Source organism: Lithobates pipiens, unplaced genomic scaffold (assembly GCF_037356315.1).
Source record: "Lithobates pipiens isolate NorthernLeopardFrog02 unplaced genomic scaffold, aLitPip1_a1.2 Scaffold_37, whole genome shotgun sequence".
NCBI lineage: Eukaryota > Metazoa > Chordata > Amphibia > Anura > Ranidae > Lithobates > Lithobates pipiens.
In genome coordinates this window covers 7352648-7366101 of record NW_027507825.1, presented here as the reverse complement: position 1 = coordinate 7366101, position 13454 = coordinate 7352648, and the positions used below count along the sequence as shown (strand labels likewise).

The 13454-nt window shown below is 43.3% G+C and overlaps 1 protein-coding gene across 1 annotated transcript in view; it reads left to right on the top strand.

Annotated features, from left to right (window-relative positions):
• The first annotated feature begins 1240 nt into the window (after nt 1-1240).
• Nucleotides 1241-13454, top strand: part of TUNAR (transmembrane neural differentiation associated intracellular calcium regulator) — a 110129-nt gene continuing 97915 nt past the window's right edge. The window contains exon 1 of the mRNA XM_077466638.1: nt 1241-1723. Coding sequence (XP_077322764.1) covers nt 1685-1723 — 39 coding nt within the window. The 5' untranslated portion in view covers nt 1241-1684. The remainder of the gene's footprint in view (nt 1724-13454) is intronic.

The following is a 13454-nucleotide window of genomic DNA, read 5'->3' as shown; positions in this document are numbered from 1 at the left end:
TGCCACTCTGTCCCCTGCCCACTCGCCATCTTCCCGGCACTTACCCGGTCTCGGTGGGGCAGTGGGTGACAGCGGTGAGTGGTGACCTCCATGATCCTCCATGTCCTCTTTTCCTGTCCTCTCCTATAATTGGAAGCCTGATAGGCGTCCAATCAAAGCACCTCAAATTTCAGACAATCAGGTGACAGGTGACAGGTAACAGACCCGAGCACCTGATTGGCGGAGAGGCGGTTCAGTGTTAGAAAAGCGAATATTCATTTTCTTTTCTAACACACCTGGGTCAACTGCAAGCGCCAAGCATGGTGCTCGCAGGTCACCTTTTTTGACACCTATTAGAGCCTATGGGTCTAATCAGGTGCTTAAAAAAACTATCCCCACCTCTGTAATTCAGGTGCCCAGCGCCCGAAAAGGAGCCGGGCGCCTGAATAGGCGGCGGCAGCGGCGGCCATGTATAGATTCATGCAATGTATGAATCTATCAATTGGTCATATGGGGGTGGCTAGAGAGAGGGGGCGGCGCCCATGCGCCCCCTTATGGACACACTGCCATTGCCCTGCACCCAGAACTGGTACAGGGGGTGGGCTGGTGGGTCAGCTGCCCTGGGCGCAATGGTTTACTGGGGGGCGCCTTCCTTATATCGCCATGCTGACAGGAGTAGTGATAGCGACAGTGATTTTGGCGAGCGAGTGACTGCTGGGGGTAGTAGGTCCCCCTAAGCTTGCACATCATGAGTGGGGGAAGGAGGTGCAGTTTGGAATCTTTGCCCTGGGCGTTGGGTGAACTTGTCTCGGCAATGGCCGAGATAATGTCACCGTACCATGCGGTTTGATGCGTGCTGATGCGCTGGCGTGACATTACCAAATAATGCCATCTCCATGTGTCTGCTAAAGTGCAGCATGTTTCCGGGAATGGCGTGAATTTCGCACATGTTCCCGACACACGTAGATGAGGACCAAGCTTTATTGTGTCTGGAAATGAGACAAAAAGGGCAAAAATTGCCATAAAACATGTCTCATCTGTTATTTAATGCGTAAGCATGTGTCCTTTCCTGGAAATTGTGGGATTTAGACAAAAATATTACAAGATCTCTTCCTTGGCCCAAAAAAAAAGAGTTAAGTAAAATGAAATCTTACAAAGGTCTGTGGGGAGGGTGGATGTAATTGGGGGGGGGGGGGGGGGAGTGTTGGGATTCTCATGGAGAGAGAGGTGGGAGGGAAAGAAGGAGTGAAAGATTCAGACTGACTAAGCTGTAAGCCTCAGTGCAACCCAGAGACTCGGCTCTCAAGCTGCAAGCGTCCTCCTCTCCTGCGAAGATCCTTAACAGGCAAATCCAGAACCCCCAACAAGGTGTGTAGTAAGGAGATGACTTGTGTGGAATGGGACTAACGCCGGACAGTGGCATGAAATCCAGCTCCAGGGTTCAGAGTTATCTCAGAAGGAAGGGGGCACTCTCAAGTTGGTGAGACCAAATCATCGTCAGTTTTCTAGGACAGGGTAGACTTTTTTTTGGAACTTCTGCATGAAGATGAGTTGCTGGAATTGAAGGCAATTTTACTGGAAAATATGGAACTTGACGTACAAAGACGTAGTACCACGACCGAGGCAGGACAAATATGAATGGGGCATTCGTGTCGAAGAAAGCTGGGTCACTCCGGACAAACATGGCCATCTCGCTAAGAGCAAGATGTTATGTGCTGCACTTCAGCTCTTGATGCTGTGCAGGGTAAGATCCAAAGCCCACAGAGATACCCAAAACAGAAGAACCTTAACCTCCAACCTCCTGAACTTAACTCTTGACATTGACTCCAAACCTAACACCTACTTCTTGCACTAACACTATTCCTAACTCCTACCCCTAACAGTAACCCTTAATCTAACACCTACCTCTTGCACTAACTCTATCCTTAATGCCTATCCCCAACACTATCCCTAACTCCTACCCCAACACCAATCTAACTTCTACCTCTAACCCTAATGCCTACCTCTAACACCCTAAATCCTGCCTCTAACACTATCCCTAACTCCTACCCCAACACCAATCTAACTTCTACCTCTAACCCTAATGCCTACCTCTAACACCCTAAATCCTGCGTCTAACACTATCCCTAACTCCTACCCCAACACCAATCTAACTTCTACCTCTAACCCTAATGCCTACCTCTAACACCCTAAATCCTGCCTCTAACACTATCCCTAACTCCTACCCCAACACCAATCTAACTTCTACCTCTAACCCTAATGCCTACCTCTAACACCCTAAATCCTGCCTCTAACACTATCCCTAACTCCTACCCCAACACCAATCTAACTTCTACCTCTAACCCTAATGCCTACCTCTAACACCCTAAATCCTGCCTCTAACACTAACCCTAACGCCTACCTCTAACATCCTAAATCCTGCCTCTAACACTAACCCTAACGCCTACCTCTAACACCCTAAATCCTGCCTCTAACACTAACCCTAACTCCTAACTCCTACCCCAATGCTGACCCTAATTTCTACCTCTAACACTAACCCTAACTTCTACCTCTAACACTAACCCTAACTCCTACCCCTAACACTAACCCTAACTTCTACCTGTAACATTAACCCTAACTCCTACCCCTAACACTAACCCTAACTTCTACCTGTAACATTAACCCTAACTCCTACCCCTAACACTAAACATAACTCCTAACTCCAACCGAATGCTAACCCTAACTTCTACCTTTAAAACTAACCCTAACTCCTACCCCTAACACTAACCATAACCCCCTATCCCCAACACTAACTCTAAACCTAACCCCTACCTCTAACACTAACCCTAACTCCTACCTCTAACACTAACCCTAATCTCCTATCCCCACCACTAACGCTAACCCTAACCTCTACCCCTAACACCAAACCTAACACCTATCTCTTACACTAACTCTATCCCTAACTCCTACCCCCAACACTAACTCTAACCTTAACTCTAAACAGAACACCTACCTCTTACACTAAGTCTATCCCTAACTCCTACCCCTAACACTAACCCTAACTTCTACCTGTAACATTAACCCTAACTCCTACCCCTAACACTAAACATAACTCCTAACTCCAACCGAATGCTAACCCTAACTTCTACCTCTAACACTAACCCTAACTCCTACCCCTAACACTAACCATAACCCCTATCCCAACACTAACTCTAAACCTAACCCCTACCTCTAACACTAACCCTAACTCCTACCTCTAACACTAACCCTAACTCCAATCCCCACCACTAACGCTAACCCTAACCTCTACCCCTAACACCAAACCTAACACCTATCTCTTACACTAACTCTATCCCTAACTCCTACCCCCAACACTAACTCTAACCCTAACTCTAAACAGAACACCTACCTCTTACACTAAGTCTATCCCTAACTCCTACCCCTAACACTAACCCTAACTTCTACCTGTAACATTAACCCTAACTCCTACCCCTAACACTAAACATAACTCCTAACTCCAACCGAATGCTAACCCTAACTTCTACCTCTAACACTAACCCTAACTCCTACCCCTAACACTAACCATAACCCCTATCCTCAACACTAACTCTAAACCTAACCCCTACCTCTAACACTAACCCTAACTCCTACCTCTAACACTAACCCTAACTCCTATCCCCACCACTAACGCTAACCCTAACCTCTACCCCTAACACCAAACCTAACACCGATCTCTTACACTAACTCTATCCCTAACTCCTACCCCCAACACTAACTCTAACCCTAACTCTAAACAGAACACCTACCTCTTACACTAAGTCTATCCCTAACTCCTACCCCTAACACTAACTCTAACCCTAACTCTAAACAGAACACCTACCTCTTACACTAAGTCTATCCCTAACTCCTACCCCTAACACTAACTCTAACCCTAACTCTAAACAGAACACCTACCTCTTACACTAAGTCTATCCCTAACTCCTACCCCTAACACTAACTCTAACCCTAACTCTAAACAGAACACCTACCTCTTACACTAAGTCTATCCCTAACTCCTACCCCTAACACTAACTCTAACCCTAAAACTTGAACCTGACAAGTTGACACATATCTCTAAAATTAACATTTTTTTATTTCAAGTGTGTTTGTTTTAGTTCTAACTTTAATGTAGAACTGTAGTGAGGAGGCAACTTAAATATATTAATGTGTTTGGATTTTTTTACATTTGACGTTTAGCATATTAATCAATGATGAGAGACCATACCTTGTGAGTTCCAGAAAAAAAAAAAAATAGCACTTTGACATTTACATCCTCAACATAAGATTGAGCTCTTTCACACAATGGTTTAGAGGTCCTCTAACCTGCAAAAGCTCCAAAAACAACAGCAATGGGACTTCCATAAGTGAGACATCCATGACCATTAAAGTTGGGTCACTCTGGACAAACATGGGCATCTCCATGAGCAAGATGTTATGTGCTGCACTTCAGTTCTTGAGGCTGTGAAGGGCAAGATGTAAAATCTAGAGAAATCCATAAAGAAGATAGATCTCAGGCCTTAATCCCCTAAATGTAAACCCCTAACATTAACTCTAAACCCAACACCAACCTACCCAACCTAACTTCTACCCCTAATACCAATTCTAACCCTAACTCCTAACCCTAACTTTAAATTTAACACTAAATATTACCTAACTCTAACCCTATCGTTTTCCTAAAACCAACTCAAACCCTAACTCCTACCCCTAACACTATCTTCAACCATAACTATTACCTCTAACACTAAATATAACACTATATCCTACACCTAACACCAACTATAACCCTAACTCTTACCCCTAAGACTATCTTCCACACTAACTACTACCTCTACCATTAAATTTAACATTACATTTTACCTCTAACACTAACTCTAACCCTATCCTATTCCTAAAACCAACTTTAGCCCTATATCTTACACCTAACAAGATCTTCCACCCTAACTACTACCTCTAACACTAACTGTAACCCTACATCCTACTCCTAACGCCAACTCTAACTCCTACCCCTAACACTGCCATCCATCCTAACTACTACTTCTAACACTAACTAAAACCCTACATGCTACTCCTAACATAAACTCTAACTCCTACATCTAACATTATCTTCAACCCTAACTGCTACCTCTAACACTTATTATACCCTACCTCCTATTCCTAACACCAACTCTAACCCAAAATGTTACCCCTAACACTAACTCCAACCCTAACTACTATCTCCAACTCTAGCTATACATCCTACTCCTAACACCAACTCTAACTCCTACCCCTCAAACTAATTGTAAGCTTAAGTCGTACCCCCTAACACTATCCCTAAAGTGAATATTCACAGCTAGCTCCAACTTAATACTTACCCCTAAAACTAACCTTTTTTTTTATTACAGATGTGTATGTTTCATTTTTTACTGCAATTGTTATACTGTAGTCAAATCCCACAACGGGGCATCCCAAATTTTACAGTTTTTTTTTGTTTGTTTGTTTTTTTTTTTTTTTTTTTTTTTTTATTAATTAATGTGACCCATTAGCCTATTAATCTCTTTTGGGAGCTGCATCTTTGTGCGCTCCAAAAACATTGAAACAATAGCAATCTGACACCTAGGTGCTCATCATAAGATTGAGCTCTTCCTCGCAATGATTTAGAGGTCTCCTACCTACACCATAAAAGCTTGCAACTTCTTAAGAAAGCCAAATCTGCCTCATGCGAACCAAGATCTCAGGTTTGCAGAGGCAAACTAAAGCGATGAAGTAAAATCTTTATTTATTTATTTATTTATTTTTTTAATTCATTGCATTGTAACATATCCAGCCATAGACAATCCAAACCTATGGGACCTTCTGCTCAAACCGTGGAATCAGTAGCAACAAAAATATGGAGTTGTTGGAGCTCTCAACGTTTCTCTGTTCTTGGCTGCTTCGGATACTTATTCAAATTATTTAAATGTAATATTATTATTATTATTATTTCAGGTACTTATATAGCGCCGTCAAATTACGCAGCGCTTTAACTATATATCTATTATACGTTGACGTCAGTCCCTACCCTCAAGGAGCTTACCATCTAAGGTTCCTAACTCACATTCATACATACAAGGGCGAAATTTAGACAGGATGCAATTAACCTATCAGCATGTCTTTGGAGTTATATTGTAACAATAGTCCAGACTTTTGAAATGTTTTAGGGCAAAACATTGTATCATCTGATAAATGGGCTGCAATGTATCCAGGAGCTTTTTGTCTTTAGGATTGCCTTGAAGCAACTCATTAGCACAAGCATCTGGTTATCTGGGTTGTAGCCGGAGAAGTTTTGTTGGGGAGCCTTTTAAGAAGTGCAAATTGTTATTCATCAATATTACCAAAATAGTATTTGAATTGGCTTCTTCGTTCTTTATTATCTCTGAATTTACTACTCATGGAAAAAATATACATTCTGGTTATTATTTTTTATTATAATAAATACGCCCCGTCACCATTTTATTGTTGCCCACCTTATGTGTTTATGTTACAAACAGCTACAATGTAACAGGCTTAGCATGGAGTGATGTATCGTAAAGTTGTCAATTCTCTCATTATCCAATTGTTTTATTTTTACATTTATTGATTTTGGTGAATGTCTGATTGTTTGAAATGTAATTTATTAATGATTTATTATTATTATTATTATTATAAATCCTGTATAATATAATAATAAATAATGATTTAAAGGAACGCCACCCTCAGTGTGCATGCCGGTATGGTGAAATTATGGTAGTAAAGTAGCCTAATTCTGGATGATAATTGATTTATTTAAAAAAAAAAAAAAAAAAAAAAAAAAAAAGGTTCCCCCAGGAAGTTTAGCGAAGGGTCACGTGTCAATGAAACAGTGTTATGTGGAACAGGAATTTTCCCTGTAAATGACGCTCATCATCCACCCCGATAGAATATTAGCCATCGCTACGATGCTGCCTTGATTAGCAAGTAGCAGTTAGTGATTTCCCAAGACGGAGATAGAAGCAGAACAGACTGGTACCCAGATTTCCTGTCTCCTAGCAACAGCGCGGAAGATGTGAGACCCAGTAAAGAAAAAAAAAATGCCAATGTGGCAGGAGTGATAAACATGCCTCTTATGTGTATCAGCGCTGCTGATTTAATGGATTAAATTATTTTCCAGTCTTTCCTTGCTTGTGCGGACAGGCGAGCTTCCCGAATCGGAGAAGCAAAATCCGCTGAACACAGGGATTTTTTATTTTTTTTTGTCTTCTGTCAGGTTAACCCTTTAAATGTTATTCCTTCCTTCCTGGCATTCTAAGGGACGATAAGACATTTAAGGGGCAATGAGCTGACCCAAGATTTTGAAGGTCTGTTAACGTCAGTTTGCAATCCGTTTGTGCCGTGCTTTGATCACTCTGGGCTGGTGAACGCATGGCAAACGCACCTCCAATGCGCATGTGGGGCTATAGTCACGCCGTGTGATTTATGAGGTTTATTTTACATAATCATACAATATAATATTTTACATATATATATATATATATATATATATATACACATACATAATATACATACATAATATATATATATATATATATATATATTATGTATGTATATTATGTATGTGTATATATATATATATATATATATATGTGTGTGTGTGTATATATATATATATATATATATATATATATATATATATATATTAATAATAATAATTTTTTTATATAAACTAGCTGAGGCTACCTGGAAACAATTTGAAACAACGATTTTTCTAAAATTTCAACCCAAAAATTTTTTTTACATAAAAATTCAAAAATAAAATGATCAATATTTTTTATTGTTATCAGTGCTCATCGTAAATGTCTTTTTTTATTTTTATGTTTCTTAAAAATGAATTGTTATAGATAAATGGAAATAAATAAATAGAATTAATCGAGAGCAATGATTTTCTAATAATAATTACTTAATCAATGGTAGCAAGAGTTTTTAAAAGGCAAACAATGGAACAAACAGATGCTGATGCCATATATAAACGGAATGCCAGCTGTGATCTTACAGTGATATTAAACCCAAAACCAGAAATGTAACCACTTGCTGACCAGGTCAATTTCCACTGCGTTTTATTTTTTATTGTTTGCTTAACAAACAAAAAAAAAAAAGACAGAAAATGGTGAAAAAAACAAAAAGTTTTTCATATTTTATTATAACATTTTGCAAACAGGTAATTTTTCCCCTTCACTGATGAGTACCGGTGAGGTGGCACTGATGGCCACTTATAAGTGGCACTGATGGCCACTGATCAGGAGGCACTGATGGGTGGCACTCATGGGCACTGATAGGTGCCACTGATGGGCACTAATGAGGCAACACTGGTGGGCATTGATCAGGAGGCACTGATGAGGCTACACCGATGGGTGTCACTGATAGGTGGCACTGATGGGCACTGATATGTGCCACTGATGGGCACTGATAGGTGCCACTGATGAGGCACTGATGGGCACTGATTAGCAGCACTGGGGGCACTGATAGGGGCACTGGTGGGCACAGATTAGCAGTACTGGTGGGCTTTCGTGATCAGCTGTCAAGGGCCCGCTGTGATTGGCCCTTTACCCTGCTCTGTGATTAGCCGAGCCTGAAGGCTTTTTAATTCTTTGTTTTAATCTGGTGATCTGCCCTGACACATCTATTATTAGAACATTAGAGCACCCCCCTTGGGATGAAGGAGCACAGGGGACACTTATGGACAACAGCTTTGCCAGTTTTGTGGGAGGGGGGGTGTTATATGGACTAGCAGATTTAGATACACTAACAAATTAAAGCCAGATTCCACCTAATACTTTATAATCAGTTACAGCAAACAGTTTATTTTTCTTTTAGGATAGAGGTTTTACATGAGCAACTTAAAGCTGAATATTGTAAGCACCCCGGTCAGCGGTAAATGAATTGTCTCATTCTTGTAAAGTGATACATTCTTCTGGCGAGCTTGTGCTTTTCAAAAACAACAGACTAACTGGCTGGATCACCACATGAAAATGAGAGGAAGTAAAGCCTAATAAAGAAAACAAATACAGCCATCACATCTAAGAATTGGTGAGCTGCAATATAAGAAATGTTTGTGTTTGGGTTTAATACTGTTTTAACTACTTGCCAACCATGCCATGGCCAAAAGAAGGCTACAGCGTGGTCATCCAGTTCTAACAGGATGTTTTCCCAGAACGGCGCCCGTCATGTGCCTGCTACAGCACACACCCGGCACGCTTTGTGATCACTGGGTAATTTGGACCCAGCTGATGGCAGATCAGGGCAAATCACTGCAGCCCTTTACCATGTGATCAGCTGTGTCTGATCACAGCTGATTATGATGTAAGCACACTTGCCGGTTATCGGTATTCCTTTCCTCACGCGAATGTCACAGCATGAGGAGAGGAAAGCTGGTAACTCGCAAGTGTGAAATAGGACATGATTATCAGTGATTATCAGTGCAGGCTGTTGGTGGTAAGTCCGACCATGTGTACGCTTCATCGGACATTTGTTGTCGGATTTTCCGCGGACAAATGTTGGATGGCAGGTTTTAAAATTTTCGGATTTTCCGTGGACAAATGTTGGATGGCAGGTTTTACAATTTTTTAAATTTAATATTTGCTTTTGTCTTCCTGATTCTCCTCCCGGCCAATCAGGAAGACACGATTGGCCGAGAGGTGAAGCGATCCTATTGCTTGCCGAGGAGGAAGAGACGCAGGGGAAGCTTTACTGCGCAGGTGCAGCACTTGTGCAGTACGAACCACAAAATAGCCAAAGCTGAAGACCTGTGAGTCAGCTGTTCATAGCTCCTGCACCCCAACACTGTTGTAAGACACCACTTTGTAACAGGGTCCCTCGCATGCTCTCTTCGCTCGCCATGCTTCGGGCACAGCCTGGCTTTGCTCTGCATATTTATAATCTAACTCTATGTCCACTTGGATAGTGGGACTTGAACCTGGACTTGAACCTGGACTCAGGGCAGAATGTAGTATTAAGTGCGCAGGTGCTGTGTAGAGCTCACAATCAGCTATTCGTCTTTGGAAACTTCCGGCAGCTCCGTAGTCATTCGTACTGAGCAAGTGCTGTGCCTGCGCAGTACAGCGGGGGGTCATTATCCGCCGCGGGACCTTTTTCGCCAGGACACCGGCCCTGACTGTTGCGGGGCTGGTGACCGAACAATCATGGTGGGGGTGGATTGTTTGCCCTCCCAAAAAAAAAAAAAAAAAAAAATATATATATATATATATATATACCACCAGCTGCCACTGGTGTACCATCCTGTACCTATTGTTTGATCCCTCCTGCCCACCGCTTGTCCTGGCCCTGACTATGCCACATAGACCATACCTAGTGATCAGCTTTAAGAAATGCAAATATGACCTCAAAAGTTTACTGGAGACTATAGTGAGCACATAATAACGTTATTATTTTTGCTTTAATCACACTCTACATTTTTGCATTGACTAGCATTTTTGCTGTTCCATATTCTTAATACAGTATTGGGAATGCCTGTTTTCACTTGGCTTAGATGCGCAGGCCAATTCAGAGTGATCAGGGGGTTCACTTCAGATCTCTGATTTGCTCCACTAAATGAAATACATATCCTATGTGTCCATGCCCACTATTGTAGGCTAGAAGCATTTGTCAAGCTTCAGTCTTTAGGAGCAGAAAAAAAAATTTATTTTTTTTTTTACATTGTTGGGAGTGATTTGCCAGTGGGAAAAAATGCTGAATGCTCCTAAATGCTCCTAAACCCTGCTAACCACTTCTACGAGCCATTTTCCAGTGTGTTTTTTTTAGCGACGCTCACTGACATCCTTAACATACCTTCGGGTCTGGTATGAATTTTAAGAGGAACCCCCATATCAAAAAAAAATGATGGGGGTTCCCCTATCCACATGCTGGTATGGGGTTCCCCTAAAAATCCCCACCCACATGCTGGTGTGGGGTTCCCCTAACCAAAATATCGATGTGGGGTTTTCCTTAAAAGCCATACCAAACCTAAGGGTCTGGTATGGATTTTGAGAGGAACCCCACACCAACGTTTTTTTAAACTGCCCCCCCCCCCCGAGCTATACCAGCCCACATGTCCTAACCATGGGGGGATGCTTTGAGGTAGGGGGGCTTCCTACCCCTCCAAAGCAGTTTGTTCCCATATTGATGGGGACAAGGGCCTCTTCCTCACAACCCTGGGCAGTGGTTGTGGGGGTCTGCGGCTGGGGGGGGGGGCGGGTTATCAGAATCTGGAAGCTTCCAATAAGGGGGTTCCCAGATCCTGGCCCCTGCACATTGTACCCCCTACTCATTCACTAAAAAGTGTCAAAAATAAATAAAAACAAAAAGAGTTTTTGATATGTCCTTTATTTAAAAAAAAAAAATGCCCCCCAAAGTAAATCCAGCTTCAATCACGATGATCGCCACCGCCCCCATCTAGGAAGAAAAAAAACGAAGAGGTCTGCACTCGACCCTGGCTCCCGCTGCTTGACAGCTCCGCTGACTCCCGCTAAATAAACGAAGGGGCGGTGCCACCCGATGACATCACATGGTGACCCAATCCCTTGTGACATCATCAACCAGGGCATGCTGGGTTGGTGACAGCAGTTTTGAGCTTTTTCTTCGGGTCAGTGGCTGGTGTTCATTGTGATTGATGTTGGCTTTACTTAGTTTGATCAACCCCGCCCAAGGTTGTGGGGAAGAGGTCCTTTGGTCTAGTATGGATTTGGGGGGGGGGGGGGGGCACATTTTTTTTTTGGTGTGAGGTTCACCTTGAAATCCATACCAGACCCGAGAGCCTAGTATGGATTTGGGTGGGGGGGGGGGATGCTGTTTTTTGTTTCTCAAATTTAATAGCTGAATGTACACAAAAGAATTATTAGCAATCAGTGGGGAAGCATGCTGACAGCTGATGAGTCATCGGTTGTTAAGGACGTGGTGGATGGCCTGCTCCTTAAAGAGGAAGTAAACCCTGATGGGTTTACTTCCTCTTTCATTCCCTGCAAAGGCAAAGCATAATGGACTACTGTGCATCGCATCGCATCGCATCACATAGTAGCCCATTATGTGTCACTTACCTGACACAGGAGCCAGCGAAGTCACCGCTGTCCCCTGTAGTCCGGCGCATCCATCTTTTCGGTGGGGTCTCGCAGCTCCGCTGTCAATTGGGCGGAGCCGCGATGACGTCGCTCCCGCGCATGCGCACGGGAGCCGACACGCGCGGCAGCTCCATTGTTGAAAATGCCGCGCTCAGTGCACCTGCGCGCCGCTGTCTATGAGGCATGCGCCCTAGACAGCGGTGCCTGTCTTCGGGCAAATATCTCCTAAACCGCAGGGGTGGACTGACCATTGGGGCTCTCGGGCACTGCCCGAGGGCCCCATGCTACTAGGGGGCCCCATCAGGGTTGTCAGCCTCAATAAAACCAGGGAAAGTATGTGTCTGCGTGTGTGTGTGTGTGTGTATACTGTGTGGCCCCATAATCTCCTATTGCCCGGGGACCCCATAATCTCCTATTGCCCGGGGGCCCCATGAGTTGTCAGTCCGCCCCTGCTAAACCGTATAGGTTTAGGAGATATTTCTTGGACCTACAGGTAAGCCTTAATCTAGGTTTACCTGTAGGTCAAAGTGGTTTGTAAGGGTTTACAACCACTTTAACAACCTGCTACACTACTAAATGCTGGCATAATGTTGGCACACAAAAGGAAATAAGAAAAAAAAAATCATTTTTTTTCAGCTCCTAGTGTGCAAATGTGGAGTGTAAATATTGACATCTACTGGTCAGAGGCATGAACAACACCACAGCGTTCTTTGGAGACCCTCTTGTACACTTCCTATATGCTGAGTGCATAGAGGTCCTACCCCACTGTGCTCCTTCTGCAATGTAGGTTTCTGACCCATCTTTGAAGACCCCTAATGTATGGGCAAGAGGCAAGCATCTTATATTGATGATATATGTTGTGCCACTTCAAGATGACATGTACAATAGTATTTGGCCTATGAGTTGAGTTGCATCTTGATATAGCACAGTCTTTTACCCCGAAGGGTCCCGACGTGCTTACAAACACAAACACATACTAGGGCCAATTTAGAGACAGGATCTGATTAACATACCAGCATTCCTTTGGAGTAGGGATGAGCTTCGTGTTCGAGTCGAACGTACGTTCGACTCGAACATTGGCTGTTCGGCCGTTCGGCGAATTCCGAACGTTTGGGCCGTTCGTGTCAAAATTCGAGTGACGCGCGCGCGGACCACAATGCACTGCGGTGGCGCAGTGCATTGCTGCCCCATGATTGGCCAAGCATGCACTGTGACCCCGCATGCTTGGCCAATCGCAGCGCCGGCAGCGAGGAGAGCCATGATTGGCCACAGCTCAGGCTGTGTAGTGCACGCCCCACACTATATAAGGCCGCCTTTGAGGCGGCTTCGTGTAGTGTGTTACTTAGCATCTGAAGCAGTGGGTGTTCTGTGTACCTT